Source organism: Scedosporium apiospermum, assembly GCF_000732125.1.
Source record: "Scedosporium apiospermum strain IHEM 14462 chromosome Unknown SEQ_SAPIO_0110, whole genome shotgun sequence".
Lineage (NCBI taxonomy): Eukaryota > Fungi > Ascomycota > Sordariomycetes > Microascales > Microascaceae > Scedosporium > Scedosporium apiospermum.
In genome coordinates, this window is record NW_015971811.1 from 3,123,368 (window position 1) to 3,147,199 (window position 23,832).

General features: G+C 50.8%; 5 protein-coding genes across 5 annotated transcripts; 1 reads left to right on the forward strand and 4 right to left on the reverse strand.

Annotated features, from left to right (window-relative positions):
• Positions 1–330: 330 nt before the first annotated feature.
• Positions 331–1,758, reverse strand: SAPIO_CDS7797 (uncharacterized protein; the record flags this gene model as incomplete). Its single annotated transcript, XM_016789588.1, has 4 exons — positions 331–374; positions 446–1,002; positions 1,109–1,451; positions 1,641–1,758. The coding sequence occupies 4 exons, from the start codon at positions 1,756–1,758 to the stop codon at positions 331–333; spliced, it is 1,062 nt and encodes a 353-aa protein (XP_016641415.1).
• Positions 1,759–9,064: 7,306 nt separating this feature from the next.
• Positions 9,065–10,108, forward strand: SAPIO_CDS7798 (uncharacterized protein; the record flags this gene model as incomplete). The annotated part of the gene is made up of 3 exons (XM_016789589.1): positions 9,065–9,098; positions 9,278–9,378; positions 9,530–10,108. The coding sequence occupies 3 exons, from the start codon at positions 9,065–9,067 to the stop codon at positions 10,106–10,108; spliced, it is 714 nt and encodes a 237-aa protein (XP_016641416.1).
• A 349-nt stretch (positions 10,109–10,457) lies between these two features.
• On the reverse strand, positions 10,458–11,556 carry SAPIO_CDS7799 (putative rna polymerase ii elongator complex subunit protein; the record flags this gene model as incomplete). The annotated part of the gene is made up of 2 exons (XM_016789590.1): positions 10,458–11,471; positions 11,551–11,556. The coding sequence occupies 2 exons, from the start codon at positions 11,554–11,556 to the stop codon at positions 10,458–10,460; spliced, it is 1,020 nt and encodes a 339-aa protein (XP_016641417.1).
• Positions 11,557–11,997: 441 nt separating this feature from the next.
• Positions 11,998–14,841, reverse strand: SAPIO_CDS7800 (Cell division control protein 48; the record flags this gene model as incomplete). Its single annotated transcript, XM_016789591.1, has 6 exons — positions 11,998–12,599; positions 12,682–14,173; positions 14,250–14,499; positions 14,570–14,625; positions 14,695–14,722; positions 14,801–14,841. The coding sequence occupies 6 exons, from the start codon at positions 14,839–14,841 to the stop codon at positions 11,998–12,000; spliced, it is 2,469 nt and encodes an 822-aa protein (XP_016641418.1).
• A 2,432-nt stretch (positions 14,842–17,273) lies between these two features.
• On the reverse strand, positions 17,274–17,913 carry SAPIO_CDS7801 (uncharacterized protein; the record flags this gene model as incomplete). Its single annotated transcript, XM_016789592.1, has 2 exons — positions 17,274–17,622; positions 17,783–17,913. 2 exons carry the CDS (start codon positions 17,911–17,913, stop codon positions 17,274–17,276), a joined length of 480 nt encoding a protein of 159 aa, XP_016641419.1.
• Between the last annotated feature and the right edge of the window lie 5,919 nt (positions 17,914–23,832).

Consider the following 23,832-nt stretch of genomic DNA (forward strand, 5'->3'; position numbering starts at 1 on the left):
AAATATGCTCAAGACGACCTAGTTTCTGACTAGGATAAAGGTATATTCTCAGCCTCACAGGCGACTGTATTCCGCATAACAGAGACACTGAATCTGGAAAATGGCAACAAAGGACAACCGGATTCGCCGGGAGTATGATCAAGCACGGGTATTTTCGGGGAATCGTCGAGATTTTTCGGTACAAGGGGTGATAGATGGTGGTGGGTGTCGTAAGCTAGAGGGTGCCCTCAGACGCATCTAGCCATTTCATAATTAAAGGAAACGCAGTATAGCGGACTGTCTTTGGTGTGCTCTTTCATCTCTCATCAAACGTGGAGAGGGTGGTCGAACTTAGATTAAACCGCACAGCCTGAGGTTCTCCTGGATGATGATGTCTATATGCATTTAGGTTAGAAACGCGGCCCTTCAAGAAGCGGTAAGGGGAGGGAGAGACTATTGCGCTTACCATTAACAGCGGCCATGACGAACCGGATTTGGGTTGTGTCTGTCGCGCAGGTGAAATGCGTGTAAATCTGCTTGGTCTCATGCTGGTTGAGGCTCACGAAGCGGTTGAGAATGTAATCGCAAGCGGCAGCATAGTCATCACCACCCTCGTAGTCAGGGAAGTAGTTCTTCATGGGACTCGTGGGAAGCTTCTCCTTGAAACGATCGATCTTGTTGAGGAACAGGATAATGGAAGTCTTGATGAACCATCGCGAGTTGCAGATAGAGTCGAATAGCGTCAGGGCCTCCTGCATACGGTTGACGGTTTCGTCTTCGAAGAGGAGCTGATCGTACTCGGAAATGGCGACAAGGAACAGGATGGTGGTGACATTCTCGAAGCAGTGAATCCACTTCTTTCGCTCGGATCGCTGACCACCGACGTCGAACATGCGGTAGGTGAGATCGCCGATAATAAATGTCGTCTCAGTGATACCGGTCGTCTTGACACGAGATCGTAGCACGTCCTGATCGTTGGGCATGTAGTCAGGGGCCGCAATCCTCGCGATGTTGTCGAAGTAGCTAATCCAAATTAGTTAGCAGTGAAAATTTGATGGCATCTTCCATATCGGGGGGAAATGGCAGAATCGGATGCCCAAAGGGGCCGGAGCAGGAACTCGCAACATACTATCTCGCCGAGTCGTTCAGCTGGTACTCCCTCGACCTCTTGAAGCACTCTTGCACACCACGGTCTTTCCACAACGCCTCAATAGCGTTTCCGACCTCAGGGGGGAGAACATCGCCTTCGATCTGAGCGGGTTGCATGAAAATGGTCTGGACGTGATACTCGGTACGCTTCTCATCGAGAGGGAGCTCGAGGGTCTCCATGGCTTCGAGGATGACACGCATGGACTGGACAGTGTTGCTGAAGATGATTTCCTTGAAAGATTCCCTCTCATCGCGAGAGTAGCCACCCTCGTGAATGAGCTTCATCTGCTTCAGAATAGTCGACTTCCCGGATTCACCAGCTCCTAAATAATCGGACCAGCGTTAGTCACGTTTTCAAGTTCGCGTGGAGATCGGATGTCGTCGTGTCGTCAAGCATGGCACACGCTCGCCGGGACGACTGTTCCCGTCGAATTGAGGCCCGAAATAACGTGGAGAAAATGGGGGGAAAAAGAAGAAAATAATAACCACGAGGAATCGGGATTGCATCGTACCCAAAAGGAGCATCTTAATCTCATTGCGCTGCATCAACTTATCCTTCTTGAGCTGGTTCTCAATCTCCTCGTTGCGGGCCTTGCCCTCCTTCTCCTCCGTGCTCATTCCGCAACCCATTGTGACGGTAGTCTTTTAACCTTCGGCGAATCGATGGAATTAAGGTGATGGGATCGAATGGCCGCAAGCTGGCTATCCGAAATTCGTGTTCTGATGTCGGTGTTGTCGCTATCCGTCAATCGACCTGAGAGTAACTTGGCGTTAGATTTTGAATAGGGACGAAGTCAAGGACGAGGTCTTGTGTTTGCGACTGGACGCGACCGGGAACGGAAAATAAGGAAATAAGAGAGGATAAAAAGATGAAGAACAGAGTTCAGGATGACGGTAGCGAAAGCGAAATATCCGGAGACAGACACGACACACAATACACAATGGGTGTTGTGTTTCAAAGATGGGGGGAACAGGAACAGGAAGAAAAGGCTGCTGTGTCGGGGCTGGGGTCGGAAACAAAGACAGCTGGAAAGGATCGAGGGAAGAATCGCACCACACACACACCGCGGATGGATGGAAGATGATGTGAAGCTAGCTTGATCTCTGATCTTTGCGTTTTCTAATGTAGAGAGAAAGAAAGGAACGAGCTTCCTGTTCTAACACTCACCTGCAATCAAGATGTCGTTTAGGAAGTGGATGCGAGAATGCAATGAACTTCGCGGGATAGTTTCACCGTCAGATAGATTGTGGGAGGGAGAATGTGAAGGGGAAGGCGAAATGCAGGAGGCGAAAAAGGGAGGTTTTTCGGGTCGGGGGTTGTCGATGGGGTCCTGGTTATTTGGGAAGGGGGGGGTAGTATTATTGGAGGTGGAGAAGAGAAACCAGTCTTGCCATAGGACGAGAGGGAGATCAAATGGCGGAGACTTCCAACAGTCCAATTGTCATGGCTCAGGGGAGATGCAAAATAAGGGCGGGCGAATTGGAAAATACCGTCTCGTGCTGGACAGTCCCATTGAGGCGTGCAGGTTTGGCAGTGTACTTCGTCCTTACCAAGTACGAAGCAAGAGTTTGAGATGGCTGGGGAAACCGCTGTCCCACATAATACCAGGCGTGCCTCATCCACGACATACTTCGTACACTACGCTGCACTATGGGCATCGCAGGAATTGCCTAGAGAAGAGTTACATTAGCTTGGTTAGGGGGTCTTAGCACTACCTATGAGCCCGTTGAAAGTTGTACCATTGCGGACAACAACATCGGGAGAGGTACACTTCTGCTCCTGGCGAGAGTATTCCCAGTTCTGGTTTACGGAGGGACCCGCCTGCAGCTCAGAGGATGCAGGGATAGAAGTACCGGTACAGTCGAACCCGGCATCAGCGTCTGTACGAAGTACCATTCGCCGGTCCAGGAGAGGGATGATACATCGACGAAGGTAGAATTACATTGTAGCGTATAAGGAGTACTTCGTACAAAATGAAAAAGGGATGCGTATTTGAAGGAGATGAGGATGAATGGAGCTTGTGTACAAAGGAAGCTCCACTCCGCGGGTCCGTGTGTAAGTGACTAGTATTTTTTTCCCTGGAAGGACACTGTGTTGTGACCTCATGTTTTGTCCTTGATTGATGGATATCGCTGGCAACATTTGTACACAGTGTTTCCCATTCTTTTCTCACGCCTCGAAGAAACGGCGCGCTCAAACCAGCAATAGTTCCCCCCTTGAGAAGCGGCGAACCCTTGCGTGAAGTCTCCCAGGTGGGTAATCTCTCGTCCATTCCTTGCATCCATAATTCCTGTTCCAGAACTCAAGGATTCACCTGGTATTTCTGAAAATCATGCTCTGCAGGAAGATGATCCTTTGGTCCAGTGAATTCGAAAATTATATGCCTGGCCAATGCAACCGGAACGAAGTACTTGTCTTATAACGTACAAAATACATCAATTGATTAGCACCGCGCCTGTCGATAGATGGTTTGCTTCATACGTCCTTTGGTAGGAAATAGTACTGAGTAAGGAGGAATGGGAGCCGAACATTGCGCTGCAACCACAGCAGATGTTCATCGTTCATTCCCGAATTCCGTGCTGTATAAGCACTTCGTAGGCACAACTTGCCAGCAAATGCCAGCCGCCTCGTGAGGTAAGAAGCACCCTAATGACGAAAGACGTGGTGAACAGCTGGTGCCAATGTCACACATCATGCTAAACTTATAGTTGGACTGCGTCCGTATCTCAATGGCGAGGGGGCTTGCCCGACGACGAAACATGCCTGCCGTGTTGAGGTTTCAATTACACCCCCTTCCGACGAACTCAAGGAAGGATCATTGATGAAATCTTCGGGAAATTTTATAGGCGATCCTCAACTACCGATTTCACCATTTATCCTTGGTTACGGCATGTGAGTCCTGGCGGGCGGCGTAAATCGTCATTGATTGTCGAAACCTAAACAGTTCAAGGCCGGATGAAGACGAAGATGAGTTTTGATGGAGAGGTTATTGATGCGAACAACTCGATCAAAGAAGCCATTTCATGGTGCTCCAAACAGTAACTCACGACCCATGAAGTACAGGTACATCCACCGCTTCGAGGCATTAGCATCCACTGATGCCAGCTCAGTCGCAGTGGAAGTGGACAAGTACTCAGTAATATGCTTTAAAATCGTGCGATCAAACCACCAATTCATGGCGCATGGGAGCATGTCAAGTCTTCTATTCCACTCCAAAGTGTATTAGTGTGTGAGTAGGCGTTAGATTGATCACAACTCACTTTGATCCTGCTCCCAAATGTATGTATAGGTTTAGTTGTCTTGTGTCCTCCCATTACTCGTGCTTCGTACACTCAACAAGTCCCATCGAGGATACCAGGCTTTCTTCGACTTGATGTTCTAAAGCGATCATCAATACATTACCTACTTCGTATACCTAGCCAGGCTGTTTCATCAGCTGGTAGTAAACTATCGTTGACCAGCATCAACAAACACTAGCCCATTGATCATTGATCTACATCACTACTTCATACGCTACAGGTAATTGACCCCACAGACTCTGTGAGCTTTAGCATGCCCCCTTAGAGACTAGTCAGGGTCTTGGGAGTGGGTCATGCATGACTTTGTATGTACTTCGTACAGTACACTATTCCTACGTTGATATTGCTGCGTAACGATCATCGATGGCGACCTTTGGGGGGCTTCTATTCCAGCTAGGTCCTGACTCGAGCTTCCTTCGACGGACCGGGCGGTGCGTGTGGTATTAAACGCTCCAGGAACACGCCCTCATTCAATCACGACGGCCAAAAGACCGCCACGTGCGATCCTGTGCAGGCGGCAGCTGAGAATGGCTTCTCGGCAGGACTAGTGTAGTCCAAGTCGTGCATCCCTAGTTGGTTGGTGTTGCCATGTGAGATGTTGCCCGGAGAGGAGCTCAAGATCAAAGTCCAACTTCTGTCCTTCGTCCTTCGTCCTTCGAACGTGTCGTTGTATCAAGTTGACTTGGTAGCCGGGTTTTCCAGGTCCGAGATCCGGGTGATTCCTCAGAACCCTGTGATTGACTACGGTCCTATCCTTGACTTGATACGCACCGTGTTTGGATCTCGGAAAAGGGGCCGCTCCCATGGAAGCCGCCCGTGATGGATAAACGGAAGCTTCAGGTTCGTGACCTTCCTGAGGCAAGATCGACGACCCCGCAATTGGCCCGGGGGGCATATAAGCGAGGATGCGAAGAAGCGAAGAAGCGAACAGGCGATTGGATGGATGTTTGCACATCCTATCCCCCGAGGGGAAAACGTCTAGAACATAATAACTTGGACGCTATCACATCTTCATCCCAATCCCTCGAATCGTGGCGCGAATCCACTTCCGTTTCACCGTTCCCACATGTTTGCATAGTATCTGGTAGTCCACTGGTGGCGTTCCCTGACAGGGGAAGCGGTCCTCGGAGGAGCGGCGTAAGCAAAATGCATGCAGTGTATTCCTTCGTGGAGCCATCTGGGCATCCCTTCGTACTTGTCGGTGCAAGACTCGATGCGAAGCTGGAGAATGACTCGTCTTGGCACCTGGGAAGTATTAATGTTGGCGACTATGTCGTGGATGGTGTATAGTACTGATAGTGTAGTGTACACTAATGTTCCGTAGCCATCGAGGGCTCTAGTGTGCACTACTTGCCTATAGTGGACAGCCTCTGCAGGCCGCTCGTACTAGTACGAAGCCCACAAACTCCGAAGTATACTAAGGATGTCGTGTACTTGTACTCCGTACGTGACTGGTCAGCGAAATGTTCGAAATCATCCATGCTCAGGAAAGAAGAAGTCTAGTTTCCCTTTGCAACGGATCTGCACGATACTGGGGTCTGTTAGTCTTTTATCAGGAGATCTGAAAATTAGCGCGCAAAAGGCTGCATCTCCAATGCTCCATGCCCCATCCAGGACCCTGCATATTACGGAGTACTTCGTAAACTCCATCCGCTGAATGCTTCGTAAACTACAACATTGAAGTACACTACGCATAGGGATTGATTTGATATTTGTTGGATGGCGTCTCCTTCTGTCGTTCGTACGCGAAGCCACTTGCACTACGAAGTACCTCGGTATCAAATTGCTTCGGAGGAACGTTGAAGTGAAGTGTGCCTTTACCCCTGGACCTGGGACCTTGTCGTCGGGATACACCTTGTATGCACGTACATTAGTGTAGAGCTTCCCCATTATCAATTTGCCCGGCAGGTCGCTAAAGTCTACTAAACGGAGCTAGTCTTGATCCCTAATACGTATTTAGTCGCTGGAGAATTAGCAGATCGTCGCCTTTGCCGCATCCGGTTCGCTGGGGTCGCCGATGTCCAAATCTTTTCTTGTCCACCTGATAAATCAAGTTTGCCCAGCTTCGAGGACAGTCGTGGATATACCAAGGTTGTGTACACTACTTTGTACTCTGTCCTTGTACCTAGCTACATTCAAGGGTTGGAAGGAACAATGATGACCGTCTCCCATTGCCCGAGGATTACCTCATCAACCATGTCTCGACAACTGGGAGGATTCCAATAATTGAAATGGCTCAATTGTCAACCACTTTGATCGAAGGTTCAATGTCGTACGAAGGTGATAACCACGGTCGATGGGCTCTCCAAAGTGGCGTTTTATTCACCCGAGAAGGGGGTGTCTAATTGTCAATCGAGCCAATGACGGGGTTTGATCACGTCTTGCATCTCTTGCGTCTCTTCCGAGTCTCGATACCACCTATTCCGCCATTGCAGAAGAGTCCCAATGGACTGGTTCGCTAAGGGCCTAACATTTGATTCTTTTCCGCTGTGGATGACGATGGCATTGACGGATACCTGGAAGCAACCGCCATCTACGAAGCCCAACGGGGCTTCAAACCTCCGACGTTCGTGAGAGTCTTCTGCGGAATTAAGTTGACCTAGCCAGACCAGAAGAAGTAAGACCCACAGACCCCTTTTCGACAGCAGATGCTTTCTCGCAGAGAGAGAGTTGTTGCCACCTCCGACCCGCATTCCAAGTCTATGATGTGAGAGCCCTAGGGAGTTTTAGAGCGTCTATGAGGCCATCTGGCTACGGAACACACTGTTAGGAGTCTGCCGAGCTGTGAGCTCGTTTATCTTCGAGAACACCATCAATTGGAGCCCATTCACTACCCTTTCGAGCTTCGGGTACCGGAACCGGTCTCTAACCCAGCTCACTAGCTTGCATCAACAAACTCCCTTAACCTTGTCCGTTGGATTACTTAATTGTCTTAAATTGCGTGAGAAAGCAGATCCAAGGTGTACCACCCTTCCTTAACCTTCCAGATCTGGCAACACAAATTTCGCTTCCAGCACGACCCATCGGTGTGTCCAGCCAACCAACAGCAAGGGAAACTCTCCGTCGCATTCCAACACAGGTGCACTCCTTGCGAGGTCATCTTTTGATGTTTCTCTATGGGAAGGGGCAGTAATAAAGCTATTTCGTAGTATTCTTCAACCGCAGCTTCTCCCTCGTCTGCGGAGCCATAATTATGTTGGACGGGGTACATACCTCGTACAAAAGGAGAAGACAGAGGACGAAGCACTCCGCGTAAGACAGTGTCCGGGCTGATCTCGAGCTTTTGCCATCCCGAAAGGCAGGGTTGCCACATGGGCTTTATATTACCATGGCGGGATACTGCAGCGTCGTGCATCACCATCAGCCTGTCCACATCTCATCATACTATGTACACTGCCATTGCCATGCTAATTCACCTTTTGGTCGCCTCTCTAATCTTGCTCGTCAGAGATCCGCATTGTCGCCGCAGGCTTCAGGCGCAGAGAGCAATGGTCAAAACGGCTCGCTACAGAAACGAATTTCATCGTAATAACGCACTCGAAGGACCCTGGAGTCCAGTCACCATTGAGACGAACTGTTCTCCATAGTATGTCAAATAATACTCTCGTTTTCCTGGTCTCTCCTTGCGAGAAAAGCCATCGACGAAGAGAGTCGTTGAGAGAAGGTCGATCATGTTCGGAGGAGGCGCCGAAGAACCCCTGCACTAGCTGATCAACTAGGTTTTTTTGATATTGCTAGCGTGTCATGAACTGGTCTGGAATGCCCACACCTTCCAGCACAGAGTAATGTTGATTCGTACTTCACGCTACTTCGTACTTGTAAAGCTGTCTTGCCCAGCAAATACCCCTTTCCATAAACCGATATATATAGGATCCCCTAAGATGAAAAGACGGGTAGTGACAGCGTCATCCCGGCATCACCAACTTCGTCGTGCACACACAGTACCACCTCGATAGGGAACACGTGCTGGAAGAACGCTCGATTTTTTGTCTTATTTTCTTCCTTGCAAGGTCTCGCAACCAGCGCAACTCTAGCGTAGGATAGAACCGGTTTGTAATCTCCTCCTGAACGGGGCTAGTTTGGATGAATTTCCAGGTTTGTCCCCACACACGATGATCCATTGATGATCCATGCCCATCACGGATCTTGAGAAAGCCCCTTGCACGTGACTTCCTCCCAGGTCCGCCGACTCTCTGAGCAGATGCCGATGGCAACCTCGAAATCCGAATCCATCCGCTTAGGAATCGGAAGACATCGAGAAGCTGAAGATGGTCTCTGGGAGGAAGTTTTGATGGTCAAATCACCGTAAATTTCGCCGTGACATCCTGCGGCTCCGGGTGCTCACTGCCGAGAGCCAATTAGGAACCAGGACGATATTGCAGCCAACGGCACTGCCCACCAAAGAAGCAAGCAAGGCTGGAATCGTCGGGGGGAGCTGAACCCGTCAGTTAGCCTGGCGGAGTACGGAGTAAGGCACTGGTTGCAGTAGTGAACGCGTGGCAGGCCCTCCAAACATCAATCTCAATAGAGTCTCACAAGTGACCGCCACTTCTTTCCCATCCGCAGCCTACTCTTGTAGTCTCATAATAAGTCTCAATCGCGCCTTCGGACAAGAAATAAAAAGTATCAGAACAAAATGTCAATTCCTTTAACCAGGTTAGGCGGACACGGTACGTCCCTCAAAACACCTCAAGTCCATCTCCTTCTCATCCAAACGTCAGCACTCCAATATGTGGAGATTTGGCCCGGATCCAAAGCAAGGGAACAGTGATATCGGACCGAACGAAGAGCACTAGAAAAGCAAAATTCCCTTTTTCGAGACTGACATATTCTCCGGGTGGTCCCGTAGCCTTCAACCACCGCACCAGCGTAGACATCGAGGCTGAGTATGACCGCCTTCGGGACCTAGCGCGAGAGGAGGCTGAGAAGCGCAACGACTGTTTCGCTCGCGTATGTGTAACCCTCCTCTCATCTCTCTCTCGCCTTCCCTCCCGATCTGCTACTCTCTTGGCTGGAACCCCAAGCCGTGTGAAGAAGAAAGCGGGAAAAAAAAAAGAGAATAGAAATAAAACTAACAACAGCCTTTTTGGTAAATCCAAAGTCGCGTCAAGCCTACGAAAACGGCGATGGCGCCCGAGCCAAAGAGCTCTCCAACGAGGGCAAGCGCCACGCCTCCAAAATGGACGACTACAACCGCCAAGCCGCTGACTTCATCTTCCGCGAGAACAACGCCGAGGGCCGCGTCGACGAGGACTGCATTGACCTGCACGGCCTCTTCGTAGAGGAGGCCGAGCGGATCCTCGAGGACCGGATCAGGGCGGAGAGGTCGCGTGGCGCGTCGCACTTGCACGTCATCGTGGGGAAGGGGAATCATTCGGCGAATCATGTGCAGAAGATTCGGCCGAGGGTTGAGCAGGTTTGTAGGGAGATGGGGTTGCACTATAGGACGGAGGATAACGAAGGGAGGATATTTGTTGATTTGAAGGGCGGTGCGCATGGTGGGGGTTCGGAGTATCATCGCCCGGAGCATGGTGGACAGCAGCAGTATCATGGGAAGCCTCATGGTGGGTACCAAGAGCATCACGGTGGTCAGGGTCATCCTCCCCAGAAGGAGGAGGAGTTCGATCTCGTTGGTGCCATCTTCAAGAAGTTGGAGAAGGTGTGCTGCGTTGTCATGTAGAGAGACGATGTTGGATGTGGTCTTGGGTACCTTTGGGCGTTATTTTGGAGGGCTTATGCTTGGCTAGGGATGGGTATGGATGGATATTCCTGGAAAGCCATCCTACTTCGGAAATAGGGTTACCAGGTGATATGGAGCTGGGAACAGTTGGGAGTCGACTCTTGTTTCGTGATGATGTTTCTTAGAATCGAGATATAGCGGGCATGATAAATGTAAATACAAGAAGACATAGACCATGAGTTTCGACTGAGGAAAGAGCCCGAGAGGTATCACAAGATGAAAAGTCTAATCCAGAACCAACCTTGTACATCAACAACTTTTAAACCGGCCCTCGATACTCCTCTCACACCTATCCCTCACTCTCAAAAGCATCGTTCAAATACCCAACAAAGCTCTCCCGGATCCTACTAGCCCCTAGATTCCCCACCCCCTCAAGCCCAATCCCCCCTCTCGTCAACCCAATAAACGCCCGCCTCAACCTCTGCAACCGCGGAAACCCAACTTTCTCCCCAGGCAACTGCACCACAAGCGCGTCATCATCCCCACCGCTAGACGACCTCGCGATCCTCACCTCGCCGCCGCCATCTTCTCCCTGCGCCTCCAGCACCGTCTTGACGATGTCTTGCGTCTCCCTATCAAGCACGTACAGGTAATCCCCCGACGCGTCCCTCCCCCTCTGCACAGTCGCCTGGTTAGGCTTGACCACCTTGCGTCCCTCGCCCGCAATGGCATCCCATAGGGAGTCGAATACCTGCTTTGTCCTCTCCTCGTCGTCGTCCCACACGAGCGCGAAGAGCGGGCTGTCCCACCTCGTCATCGGGTTCGGCTCCTCGTACCTAAACACCAAATTCTCCCAATTCCCCACCTCGTAGCCCTCCGGCGCATCTTGCTCCGAACTCTCTTCCTTCTCCCTCCTCCTCAACCGCTCCTCGTTCACCCCTCTCGCCCTCTCAACCTCACACCCGATCTGCAAAACCACACTCGGCGTCCTCACAGCCTTCGCTTCGCAGTGCAGCTGATATCTCCACCCCTTAATGTAATTCAACCCGTCCAGGATTACAATATCCCTGTCCGATAATACTCTTTTTACAGCCCCGTATAGCGCGGCCCGCGCATCCTTCTCTGAGGCGTTGGCCGAGCGAGCGTGCGCCGGCACCGACGACAGGTCGTACACGCTGCGCGATATCGAGAGGCTGTCGTCCGATATAACGTGGATGCGGTACTTGGGCGCACTAGATGGGGTGGCACTGGTGGTTTCGTTATTGCTGCTGCTGCCTTGCTCGATGCGCGATCGCAGGTAGGTTTCCAGCTGCTTTGCTCGCGTGGTTTTGCCTGATGTTGGCAGGCCAGATATTATAATTAACTAGGGATCATGGACGGTTAGCAACTCCGAGAAAGCCTAGGAACATTGAATACATAGGTATCTCGTCCAGGGAGCTTACCGGCATGGCGAATGATGTCGAGTTGTGTGATGTTGTTGACGTTGAAGTCGATGTCAAGTTAGGATTCGAAGTTCGATGTTTGGTGGGGGCGGGGCAACATCAAATGTAGTTAAATCACAAGCGGCAGACAGTAGGGACCATAATCAGCCACCACATTTCTCGTTTGCATTGAGTGTCCAATATATCAATCAACAATTGGGTGTTACGAAGTACAATGATAGTACATTAGGACATAGTTATCACGGTCACAATCATGGCTAATATTGAGGGCTCAATTTTGAACTGGAAATTCTTGAGGAAAAAAAACAAGAGACCTGATCTACCTGTTACAACCCTGTGCGTCTAAGGTCCGCCAGTCCATCATCCGAAAAAAAAGATAGGAAAACCATGCTCCTGACCGCGAGCCACCATGTGCCTCTCTAATTGGTATTACTCTCCACCGCGCCTTTACTCGTAGAGATCGTCGTCGTTTCCAGCGTCGCCAAAGTCGTTGCCGCTGCCACCAGCACCGGCGCCCGCACCGCCATCAACACCACCCTCGGGGAACTTGAAATAAGCTCCGGGGCCGGCGTTCTTCATCTGCTGCGCGAACGCTTCGTATCGGCGAATCTCAACGTCACTGACGGACCTGCGGGCCATCTGCATAGCCTCCTCGAAGTGGCGACGGGTGAGTTCGGGCACGAGGTCCTCAGCCTCCTCCTCCTCGTCAACCTCCATACCCGCCTCCTCAAGCTCCTTGCTTCGCTTAATATCGGCTGCGATAGACTCCTTGATGGCAAGCTTGACGGCTCGCTGCGTGATGAAACCCAGATCGGCACCGGAGAATCCATGCGTCTTAGAAGCAATGAAGTCGAGGTCAACATCCGAGGCGACAGGAGTCTTGCGGAGCTGAGCCGCAAGAATGCTTCGGCGGCCCTCCTCATCAGGGAGAGGAACGTAGATGAGAGAGTCGAGACGACCGGGACGGCAGAGGGCAGGGTCGAGCTGCTCGGGCCTATTGGTCGCACCAATAACAAAGACATTCTTCTTGGAAGTCATTCCGTCCATTTCTATCGAGACCCGTTAGTACCATTCACAATGCCATCTCGGTTATTGCGGAGGCTAAAAAAAGAGGGAAGAAAAAGAACTTACCAGTAAGAAGCTGGTTGACCACACGGTCAGAGGCACCACCGGCATCGCCAACGCTTCCACCACGAGCCTTGGCGATCGAGTCCAACTCGTCGAGGAAGACAATGCAGGGCGCGGCAGCACGAGCCTTGTCAAAGATGTCACGAATGTTGCTCTCCGACTCACCGAACCACATGCTCAGAAGCTCAGGACCCTTGACGGAGATGAAGTTGGCAGCACACTCGTTGGCGACAGCCTTGGCCAACATCGTCTTACCAGTACCAGGAGGACCGTAGAAGAGCACACCTCGGGAAGGAGACATGCCAAACTTGAGGAACTTCTCGGGATGGTCGACGGGGTACTGAACACTCTCCATGAGCTCCTGCTTGACGTTGGTGAGACCACCGATGTCTTCCCAGCGAACGTTGGGAACCTCGACGACGGCAACCTCGCGAAGGGCCGAGGGGTTGGAGACGCCAAGAGCATATCGGAAGTTCTCCATGGTAACACCGAGAGAGTCGAGAACCTCGGCATCAATGGTATCCTCATCGAGATCAATGAGATCCATCTTCTCACGAATCTGCTGCATGGCAGCCTCGGAACAAAGCGCGGCAATATCAGAGCCGACATAACCGTGAGTCTCGGCAGCAATCTGCTCCAGATCGACGTCGTCACCGAGCTTCATGTTCTTGGTGTGGATCTGAAGGATCTCGAGGCGGCCGGTCGGGTCGGGAACACCAATATCGACCTCGCGATCGAAGCGGCCGAATCGACGGAGGGCAGGGTCGATCGAGTTGGGGCGGTTGGTCGCAGCCATGACGACAACGTTGGAGCGGGCCTTCATGCCATCCATGAGGGTGAGGAGCTGAGACACAACACGGCGCTCGACCTCTCCGTTGGTCTTGTCACGCTTGGGGGCAATCGAGTCGATCTCGTCGATGAAGATGATGGCTGGCGAGTTCTTCTCGGCCTCTTCGAAAGCCTTTCGGAGGTTGGACTCTGACTCACCCGCCATCTTACTCATGATCTCGGGACCGTTGATAAGGAAGAAGAAGGCGCCTGTCTCGTTGGCAACGGCGCGGGCCATGAGCGTTTTACCGGTACCGGGAGGTCCGTAAAGCAGGACACCTCGAGGAGGCTTGATACCGATCGACTTGAACAGCTGAGGATGCCGGAGGGGCAGTTCAACCATCTCACGGATTTGAGCCATCTGTTTCCTGCATCCTCCGATATCATCGTAGCCGACCTCATTAAGGTTGTTCTCTTCATCCTCTCGTTGTATGGGCTCGCCCTCGCAGTGAATGATAGTATCTTGAGCGACGATACCGTACTCCGGAGGATCCACCTCTACAACCTTGAACTCAACCTGCCTCATACCACCTCGAACAATGAAAAGATCGCCTTGGCGAACGGGCCTGTAGGCCTCTCGGAAGTAAGGGGCAAGGAAAACATCGAAGAGAGAGCCAGTGATGCCTTCTACGGTATCCGCGATGGGGAGGACTGCGATTCTCTTGGCCTGTAACATGGGAATGGGTCAGTAACGGCGATCGTCCAAATTATGACTTACGCCCCGGAACTTCGGGTTTACTCACGTATTTAATATCTGGGCAAGGCTGAATAGTAATCATGTCGCCATGCTTGACTCGGAGGTTGTGTCGGACAACTCGGTTGATGCGGGCACTGCCGTCATCGAGATCTTCGTCGGCAAGGACGATGAGGACAGTGTCCTTCCTCTTCTTTCCGCGCACAAGGACAGTATCGCCACGGAAGAGCTGTAGGTTCTCCATGGTAGCCTCGGAAAGGGCGATGATGGAGTTATCGTCGTTGGTGGCATCGGTTACCCTAGCGAGAAGCGCGTTAGTATGGGGATATTGTGGAGTTGCGGCCTAGGGAAAGAGGGGGAAACACGAACATCAACTGATTGGGCTTCTTCTTCTTCTTGAGGATGGCGGTAGCAGTGTCATTTTCCTGGATTCAATAGTCAGTTTGATGAGCTCGAAGCAATTCGGAGACTGAACGAAAGCAAGGGAGACGAACCTGCTTAACCTCAGCGCCGGAGGCATCGCTGTCGATTCAAAAACGTCAGTAAAGAGTCCCATCGGCCTATGGATTTTCAAGTCATTATATCGCGAGAGATACGTACGTCAAGTTGACCTTCTTCTTGTGCTCGTGATGGTCTGGCATCTTGTGATATTTGATGTCTGTTGTCGGGGAGATGGTACGTCAGGCCAGGGACGGGGGAAGGTGATGACGTTTGTTGGGTATGCCGTACGTTTGGCAAGAAATAAATAGAGACCGATTTCGCGAAGATTGGAGAAAAAGGAGATGAGGAATGAGAAGGAATGAATTTATATCTCCTCGCCGCGGGTTGTTGGGTTAGGAATGGGCAAAGAAGGTTTTGAGATTTGAAGGGGAGGTGGAAGGCGAATGTCAGGTTCAACCTAGAACTGGTCACTTGAAGACCACACAGCTCCAGTCTCTGGCCTTGAGGCGAAACAATGCACCAGCTACGCGGCTAGCCAATCAGAAGCTGCACACGGACCTGTTGGGGCAGGCTTAATAAGCGTCTTGGTGGCCAATTCTCCAGGTGGAAGTTTCCAATGCGTTCCACTGGAACAGGCAGCTGAGGGTACGTAACTGGAGCCTTCTAATACAAGAGGTACCCTTAATGGCAAGCAGCGTTCGAATTTGAGCATTCACTGGAGCAAAAGCTTAGCTTAGTCAATTGTAACAGCTGTCATCAACTTCAGTGGGAAATTTTACCGTCCGACGAAGACGATAACTACGTTTTGATGATGGACCATGCCACATACCGCAGACAATATCTATCATGGATGTATTGACCCGAGTAGAGTCGACTTATCATTTTGGAATTGGTCTTCCTGTGAGAATTCCATTCTTAGCTCCTGAGTCATTCCCTCCACTAGGTGGGAGCCCGTTTGCGCCTGTCGCATCAACCCCTCGAGAATGTGCGAGATGAACGAAGACCCAATGCTCCAAGCACCCTTTATACAGCTAAAGGAGACGTCTCTTGTTTAGATTCTGAAATATTCCATGAAATAGTAATCATGCAGCTTGGTTGGCCAGACTGAGGCTCGGGATGGAAATCACTCTCGCCTAACGGCACCTAAGCAACGGGAAAGTTGACCTTGTGAGGGGATAGGCATCAATCATAATCCTTGAAGCCCTATCAAAGCTACTCGACGACAATTGACGGCACCATTTGGAATTTCTCGAGTTTATTTTCGGCTCACTGCCTGTGTGTTTGCTGCTCAGCAAACCGGGCAATTTCCCACTCGACATGTTAGAGCTCTCTCATATCTGTTTGTAGTATTTTCCCCGAGTGTAGATAGACTTTTGCTTAGTGCCACTGATACTTTCTCCACTTCCCTGTTTCCAGAGAGGTGAAATAAAACCGGCTCACTTGTTAATAAGATAGTCTCTATCTTCATATCGACTCTCGGAGCTTGGGGGTGAACAGAACATTGAATGCAAGGTCTCTTAAGTTGTCATTGATAGCTCAGAGACAATGATTAGTCATATTTCAGCAAGTTCCCCGCATTTTGGCTCGGGGTTAATAAAGCCATTTTGGGTCGGTTGTATCCAACAAGGACCCATGGCGCAACGGTAGCGCGTCTGATTCCAGCAAAAGTTGGAGTATCAAATCTCCCATGGAGTTTCCAGAAGGTTGAGCGTTCAAATCGCTCTGGGTTCACAATTTTTTTCATGACATTTTCTTTTTGCCTTCATCAACATAACTCCCACCATCAAAGAAGCTATTCCAACTTCTTTTTTATTGCATATAAGGGTATTCATAATTATTTATTATAAACCAGAGTCGAATTGTCTCTATTTGGTGTTGTTTGTGGGTATAAACGAAGTATCAAACTTGAATATCCTGCTTATCTCGGTCATTGATTCTCTCTCTTCCTTTCGCCTCGAGAAGCACCTCGTTGAGACTTGGCTAAGGCCACTCGGTGTGTGTGTAGTGGATGTATTCAATAGTCGTCCATCTAATCCGACCACGGCAGACATGCGGAGAGGCAGACAGTATGTGTGATATCTGGAGCTTGGGGACTATCCGTGGGCAAATCGCTGCGGTATATCTAATAAAGAATGATAAAGGGGAGAAATGTAAGCTACCAAGAGGCATGTCCTTGGACGTGGTGAATTTCAATTCCGATCCGCTTCGAGAAAGCGACGGGGGTCGGATGGAGTTCTACAAGTATGTGACGCGAGGAAGCTATTCTGTGCCCGGGAATGGAGACGGATTGGTGTCTCGCTTTGCATGAACCACATAGGAACAAAGAGTTCGAAAGAGACTCGATACGTATACACACCATGTACCGCATGAAGGTATCATGGCCCATTAGCTGTGAATTGATATATGGAATGCCCCTCATCAAAAGTCATAAACGCAGTCTTTGATAGATGTCAGGGTGTCTCGAAGTGAGTGCGGGTGAGTTTGATATCAATCGGCACTCTCGATTAAGAGAGTACAAGGTGCCGAAGCACGCCAGACCTTGTTCCTCCGCCAGGTCCCTCTGGGGGACTCCATTTTCGAAGCCCTCTTCCATAGTTGATTCTCCATATTCATTGTTCAAACATCGCCGGCCTTAACCCTCGAGATATGCGATCTCTTCTAAGCATTCTCTCGTAGCCTGCAGAGCCTCGTCTATGACGGTCTGCGGAAGGGCTAGGTTGCTCTTCTGATCAGCACCGTTAACCGCCGCCTTCTTGGTCGCGTCGCCGTTTGTCTTGCTGTCCCCAGCGCCGTTGGCCGATGCAGCCTCCGCACCCTTGCCAAGTTGCGTATCCTGACGGACGTCTTCTAAAACACGATTTAACAGGGCCGGAAACGATGTTACCTCTCCCGATCGAAGGAGAGAGAGAGCATGGTTCTGGATATTGGTGGGCCAGTTGGCCTGGTTGGCGTTGAGGGCGTGGAGAAGACGATCTTGGATCCTAGGGTTCGAGGCACCAAAACAACGAGTTAGCTTTTGTTATCGCACAACCTCGAACAACTCTTTTCGTTCGCTGAAAAACAAGAACCCCCACACCCTGGAAATGTGGGATTTAGGATGAGATGTCATGGGCTCGGAGGTTTGGGTAGTGGCTGCATTACCGCCTGACATGGCCTTCCTGGAGAAGGAGGCCATTTATCGTAGACCTCAGCTCAGGATCTATTGTTGCTGGTGTATAATTTGTCGCGCCGGAGGGTATCTTGACTGAAGGGGTAGGAGACTGGCCAGTCATGATGGGCAACGGTGAGGTGTTGGATGTTGAGTGTTAGGTCGTGGCGGCTGGAACCGCTGCCCGCTCCGACGGACGAGCGAGGGTGGCAAACAGCGGCTATCTACGTAGCACACACGCTGACCAGCTCTGATCTCGAGTATCTTCGATTTATTCAAACGGAGTAATTGATTCTGAGACGGCCGATTGCTCGGGACCTTGCTCTGGACTCGGGGCTTCGAGGGGAGGCGACAAACGAGGCTTTGCCGCACGTTTGTGGCTAATTGGTCTGTTCGACGGTGGCCAATGTCAGCTTGATCCTTTGTCCAGGGAAATAGAGGGCGGGTAGATATTTATCCGTTAGAATGGCCTACATTAATTCGTACTTTGATGGAGATAATCGTCTCTGCACATCAATGATGGGAACACGTTCTTTTCGTCAAAGGAGGTTTCCCGCCGTTGGCTCTGCTTTTTTGTCGACGAGGCTGAAGATGCCCCACAGTGTTGCCAGCCTTTGGTGGATTTTTCTCGGGGGAGCACGGAGCAAGGCTGACAATGGGGTGGGTGAGGACACAGGCGGGATGACGCTAAAACGTCAAAGGTGTTTGGTGCTGATTTGCCCGGGTTTCTGGGGTGGTTCAGTGGGGGTTCCCAGTACCGGGAACAGGGACAGCCTAATTCACCAACTGAATTGAGCTCAAGCTTGTGCTGTGCTGTGGTGGGGAAACCTCCGGCGTTCCGCGTGGCTCTGGCCTCGAGCTGGGTAGGCCATGCTCCAAGTCACCAGGCTATTCCACTGGAATTCTGCCCCACTCCCACTACAACAATGAATGACAACATTGAGCAAAATGGAGATCTGGCATTGGCAATGGACAAGACTTGCTGACCGCCTTGGGCTGCCCAGAACATAGTCGATCGAGCCGCCGCAAACATCCCGGATGATTTCATCAAACTCCCAACTCACCGGAAGTATCGATGCGTAATTCCGAGGATGAAATAATAAGACGGGAAGATACCAAGTCGGGCTCCCATAGAGGCCTGGCCGTTATACTACACCTAAATGAGCACCGAGGTATTACACCTGACAGCTATGCTGTCTGTCACCGACCTCCACCCCGAGTTATTCCTTGTCCATCCCACGAACGGCAGAAAATGCGATCAACATTCCCGAGGACAGTTGGCATACCCGCCACCCCTGTGCCAGTGCTTCCCGTTCCCCATTCTAGATGTATTTGTACAATCAGCCACGATGATGAGACCGAGCTTCGTCCATGATGAACATGTAGCCCACAAATCTAATCACGTCTTCCACCGATGGAGCCCAGCTCCCTGGTTCAGTCTATTCACGCAATTTTTGGGTTGCGAGACACCGCTAGGTCCGCGAAATTATCCTGGCCTCCTGCTAGCCATCCCTTTCTCGTTCCGCAGTCCCAAAAAGACGAAGCTCCTGCTTATCACCCGCATCCCCTGAAACTCCTCCGTCTCTTTCCAATTTCTCATTTCGCCCCTTCTCTTATTACCTCGTAAATCTGCAGATATCCACCCCTCATTGCTGTGCTTTTTTCTCCCTCCGTCCTTGTTTTGTTCAGCTATCTCTGACCTGTGAATACACACACAATCGCCGAGCAAGCTGCGAAGTGGCGCATTATCTCGGGTTAGAGAAGCTCTCCGCTTACCGACATGGGACGAGAACAAGAACCAATCGAGACCCAGTCTCTTGCGCATGGCCTAAATGTCTGGTCTCGTGTGTTAGTGAGTCGTGTCTAGTGCCTCTATCAACGCTATTCTTCCAGTAGTCTCGCGACCAACAGTCAAAATCCCGGTTTTGCTTCACCAGATCGCCCGCCATAGTGCTTTTTCCCCCTTCCACTTCTTCACCATGGCTTCTTCTCCAACGGAACAGGTGCGAAAGTGGCTAGATCCATTCCTTCACCGCCGGATCCTAGAACCGAGAGGGTCTTGCTAAAAACCACCGACTACGACCGTGCTTCCTCAGCCCCATGGGCAAGTAGCCGTTTCCACCCTTCCCGTTCTTGTACAAGTAATTTAATCCCGCTCGTGCAGACACACGCCCTCCCCAAGTCGAGTTTCTAGACCCATTGCCCAATCCTTCAGGTGGACTGGACCGTTGCCCGCATCTGATAAGTGCCAAAGTGGTCATCAATATCCACAACCCGTTCGACTTACATGGTCTTGTTCTGGTTAGATCAGGGCTCCCTTCTTTCTCCCGGGCAGTGGACGTCCTTGGCTTGTACACTCAAAGTTCCAATGAGCTAATTACTAGTCTCGAGAGGGAAAAGAAGAAGGGGAAGGATAATGCTTTTCGGTGACATGTCCCGGCAGCTTAGACCCGCCAGTTGCTAAAATGTTACCATGCCATGCTCTCTCCTTCCCTATCCGCAAATTCTTTTTATCGTCGACTTCACCCTCAACGGCGACACACGCCCCCTTTCCCCTCTTGCTCTCCCTCGCCCGTCCCGTCACGCCTCTCCCGCTGCTACCACGACCCCGTCACGATGCATCGTCTTGGCCTTTTCTTACGCCCGTAGCCAATTCCGATCTGTCGGCCACCAACGGGCGTGAAGGAGTTGACCGAATGGTGCCGTGAGTGTACGTCTGTGGGTGTGACTGGGAAGCTATTGATGGTTGCCCCTGCATTCGCGCCTTTTTTTTATTTTAAATTTTTTTTTGAAAGAAAAATTTCTCCTTCTTTGTTTCTGGGCGCAGGAGTCAGACTTGTCACATCGTCATCGTTATGGGAGGGGCGTCATTGTATTGAATCCTTGCCTGGGTCCTCGACCTACTTCGTATATACTGCAGCCCAAGATCACCGGGGAGGGGAACAGAAGGACAGATAGCAAGGGCCCATCGGCCTTCTTCCAACTAGCAATTGGGAAACGAAATCGTCCGAGAAGCATTGGCTCTCTTGACTCTCCCCTCACCATACTACGAAGTACTGATCAACCCAGGATTCATTGCTTCTCTTGGCCCCCATCCTGCTCTGTTCCACCTACCCTTCTCGAAGTGCTACTAGTGTGTTCATGCACGGGAGAAGTTTACACTCTTCTCCCCCTCGTATCCTGCCTTCTTCTTCTTCTCTCCCATGCTTACCGCCTTTAGGCGGCGGGATACGCTACTCTGCAGTGCCGACGGGGAAAGGCAATTAGTGTCTCAAAAAAAAAAAAAGAAGGACGCGCTTGCCCACTTTGAAGATGGTGTCATGAGAGGAAGGAAGGCATATGCATGGCCCCCTGCACTTTGCTTTTCGGGACGCCGATGGGTCCCGTTTCAGCATTGTTCTGAAGATTTGAACAATGGATTGTCCATCTGGCCTCATGCCATGCAGGTTCTATGACGTTTCTCAATTATTAGTGGCAGAGGAGAGGGTGAAGAGGGTGTGTGGTGTATCTGGGGATCCGACCAACGATGAGGAGCGAGTAACACATCCACCCTCCGATTCCGTTCTTGGATTCTATTTCTCAACCCTACTCCATGAGTGAACCCAACGACTTCGTACCCGTTTTCTGCCATTCAATGTTTCCCACCACCCTCTACCCTCCTTGATTGATGACGCTCCCATGTAGATGTGTCGTCAGCGCGGTAGACAAGGGAAACGGGACGGGAAACGCGGGAAACCATGCTTCTACCCACCATCTTGGGCTCGGTAGATGTCATGAAGCATGGACCCAGAAAATCACATTGCCGCAGATATGAACGGTCCAGCAGGTTCAGATTCCGCCAAGGAGGGGTAGAAAGAGGGGGGGGGGGGCAGAGAGAGAGAGAGGAGAGGGACGAGTATGATGACTGCCGTCATGCGTATGCTTTGCGTTTGATCCTAATTCGGGACACCGCCAGTTGCGGGCATTATAGGCACTGACACTGAACACCTTTTCGTTTCTTTTCTTCTTTTCTGCTTTTGTGGTTGATTCGCTTTCCTGTCTGGACGCCGTTTTGCTGTCCTGTCTTGGAAAACATCTCGCACACTGCGCAGTCTCTCTTCTTGACCCTGGACCTCGACCTGAAAAAAACAACGTTGATAGAGATCGTGTTTTCAGATCGCAAATATGCTGTGTTACACACGAGATCGAACTTGGAACCCGAAAAGGCCCAATGCTATTGGCCGCGCTCTGCTCTTCACTCGAGACGGATATTAATATTGGGCTGAGATGGGTTTATCTGCAATCCCTCCAAAAAAGAAAAAAAAAAAAAAAAAAAAAAAAAAAAAAAAAAAGAAAAGAAAAAAAGAAAAGAAAAAAAGAAAAAGAAAAGCCGCTTCGGCCGTAGTCTCGACTCGGCCTAGGTCGATTTCAATATTGATCACCCGAGATGGTTCACCGTGGCCCCCTCTGGACGAAGGTCCTGCATCGGCCTCGTCCCTCGTCCCTCGTCCCGACAATGGAGTGACCCACGTTCGGATGGACGGCCAAGTCCTCTATCCCTCTAAGCTTTAAAGTGGAAAAATCACAATTAACACCACTTCCGCGAATCGGGGAGAAACTAGTAATACTACTCACCCGACTCCATCATGCACCATTGGCATAAAGGCTGGCCGAAGCAACTTGCTCAGAGAGCGAATGGTAGGAGAAGAAGGAAACGTGTGCAGAGGAAACACAGCGCTATGATGGCCAAGCCGGCAAGCCAAGCTAAACTTGTGGAAACGGGAAGGCCTCCATCGGTCCGCATTCGTAGGATTTCCAATACGCGGCAGCGGCCCGGTAGTAGACAGGCAGTAGTGTGAAGAAGCTTTACCGACCTAGGAAAGGGCCTGGGCGAAGCACATCACGAAGTACGACCGACTTACACACATTCTCTTCTTCTTTTCTTTTCTTTTCTTTTCTTTTCTTTTCTTTTCTTTTCTTTTCTTTCTTTTTTTTCTCTTTTCCTGATCCATCACACGTCAGTGATCTGTCTGCATGATGAGCTGGGATTTGCCGGTGAAAAGAATGGGAAAAAGGAGGAGGGGGGAAGCGGAATAAGAAGGGGTGGCGGCAGGGAGGAGCATGTTTGGGCGGCAATGAAAGCTCAAATACAAAGAAAGCCACGAGCCCACGGCTCTCGTAACCCCGCGAAACAGAAGTTTTGAGGAACCAACTACGGCTCCAGCTAAGTTGTTGGCCAGGACACAAGAATATACGAAGTAAGAGGACACCCTCTTAATGCAAATAGGAGCCCAACATAAGGCTACGTCTCCCGTCTTAGAAGACCTCTCGGACTTTTCTTTCATCCCCGACCAGAGACCAAAACATGAGTCTAGATCAAGGAATAAGAAAATAATAGATCTAGGGGCTATATGTCTCGGGCGCTCTCTACGCTAAGAAGCAGATGGGCTTGGAGGACTACAAGAAGATTGGGAAGAGTCTTCTGGGATCGATATCCGTCGATCTCCACGTCCGGTTCGGCCCAACGTCGACCCCCTTTTCAGTTTGACGGCTTTTCCCTTCCTTCCGTCCACTCCACAGTCTCCATGGGGGCTTAAAACCGTGGATCCATGGATGGATCAGAGAGACGAGACTGCTAAGTCCACACAGGGGGGAGGGGAAAGTGAATTACATTACCCACTCCCTTGCTTCGCACTTTGATCCAAATTTGCCCACATTTTTTACTCTCTCGTTTATCAGACGACGCGGCACGCACCGTCGAGGGATCATCCGTCGCAGCTCAATGTGAGAAAGCTCTCCAGGGATTTAGAAAATGTCCCGTGAAACGTGGGCGAGTCACCTATACTTGCGAGAAGAGGTTCTCTGCGTATCACTTACAAACTGACATCCATGGCTTTCTCTGATTTATCTTTGTTTTCTCTGAACATGTCCCCCCCTTGATTTTCGCAGATTGCGACAGTCGGTGAGCGTCTGGAATATCTCTCACAATTTCTTTCCCTCCTTCCTTTTTCTGACCTCGTGATGAGCTGAGACTTCCCCCAGTTTGCTGTCAAAGCACGCTTTG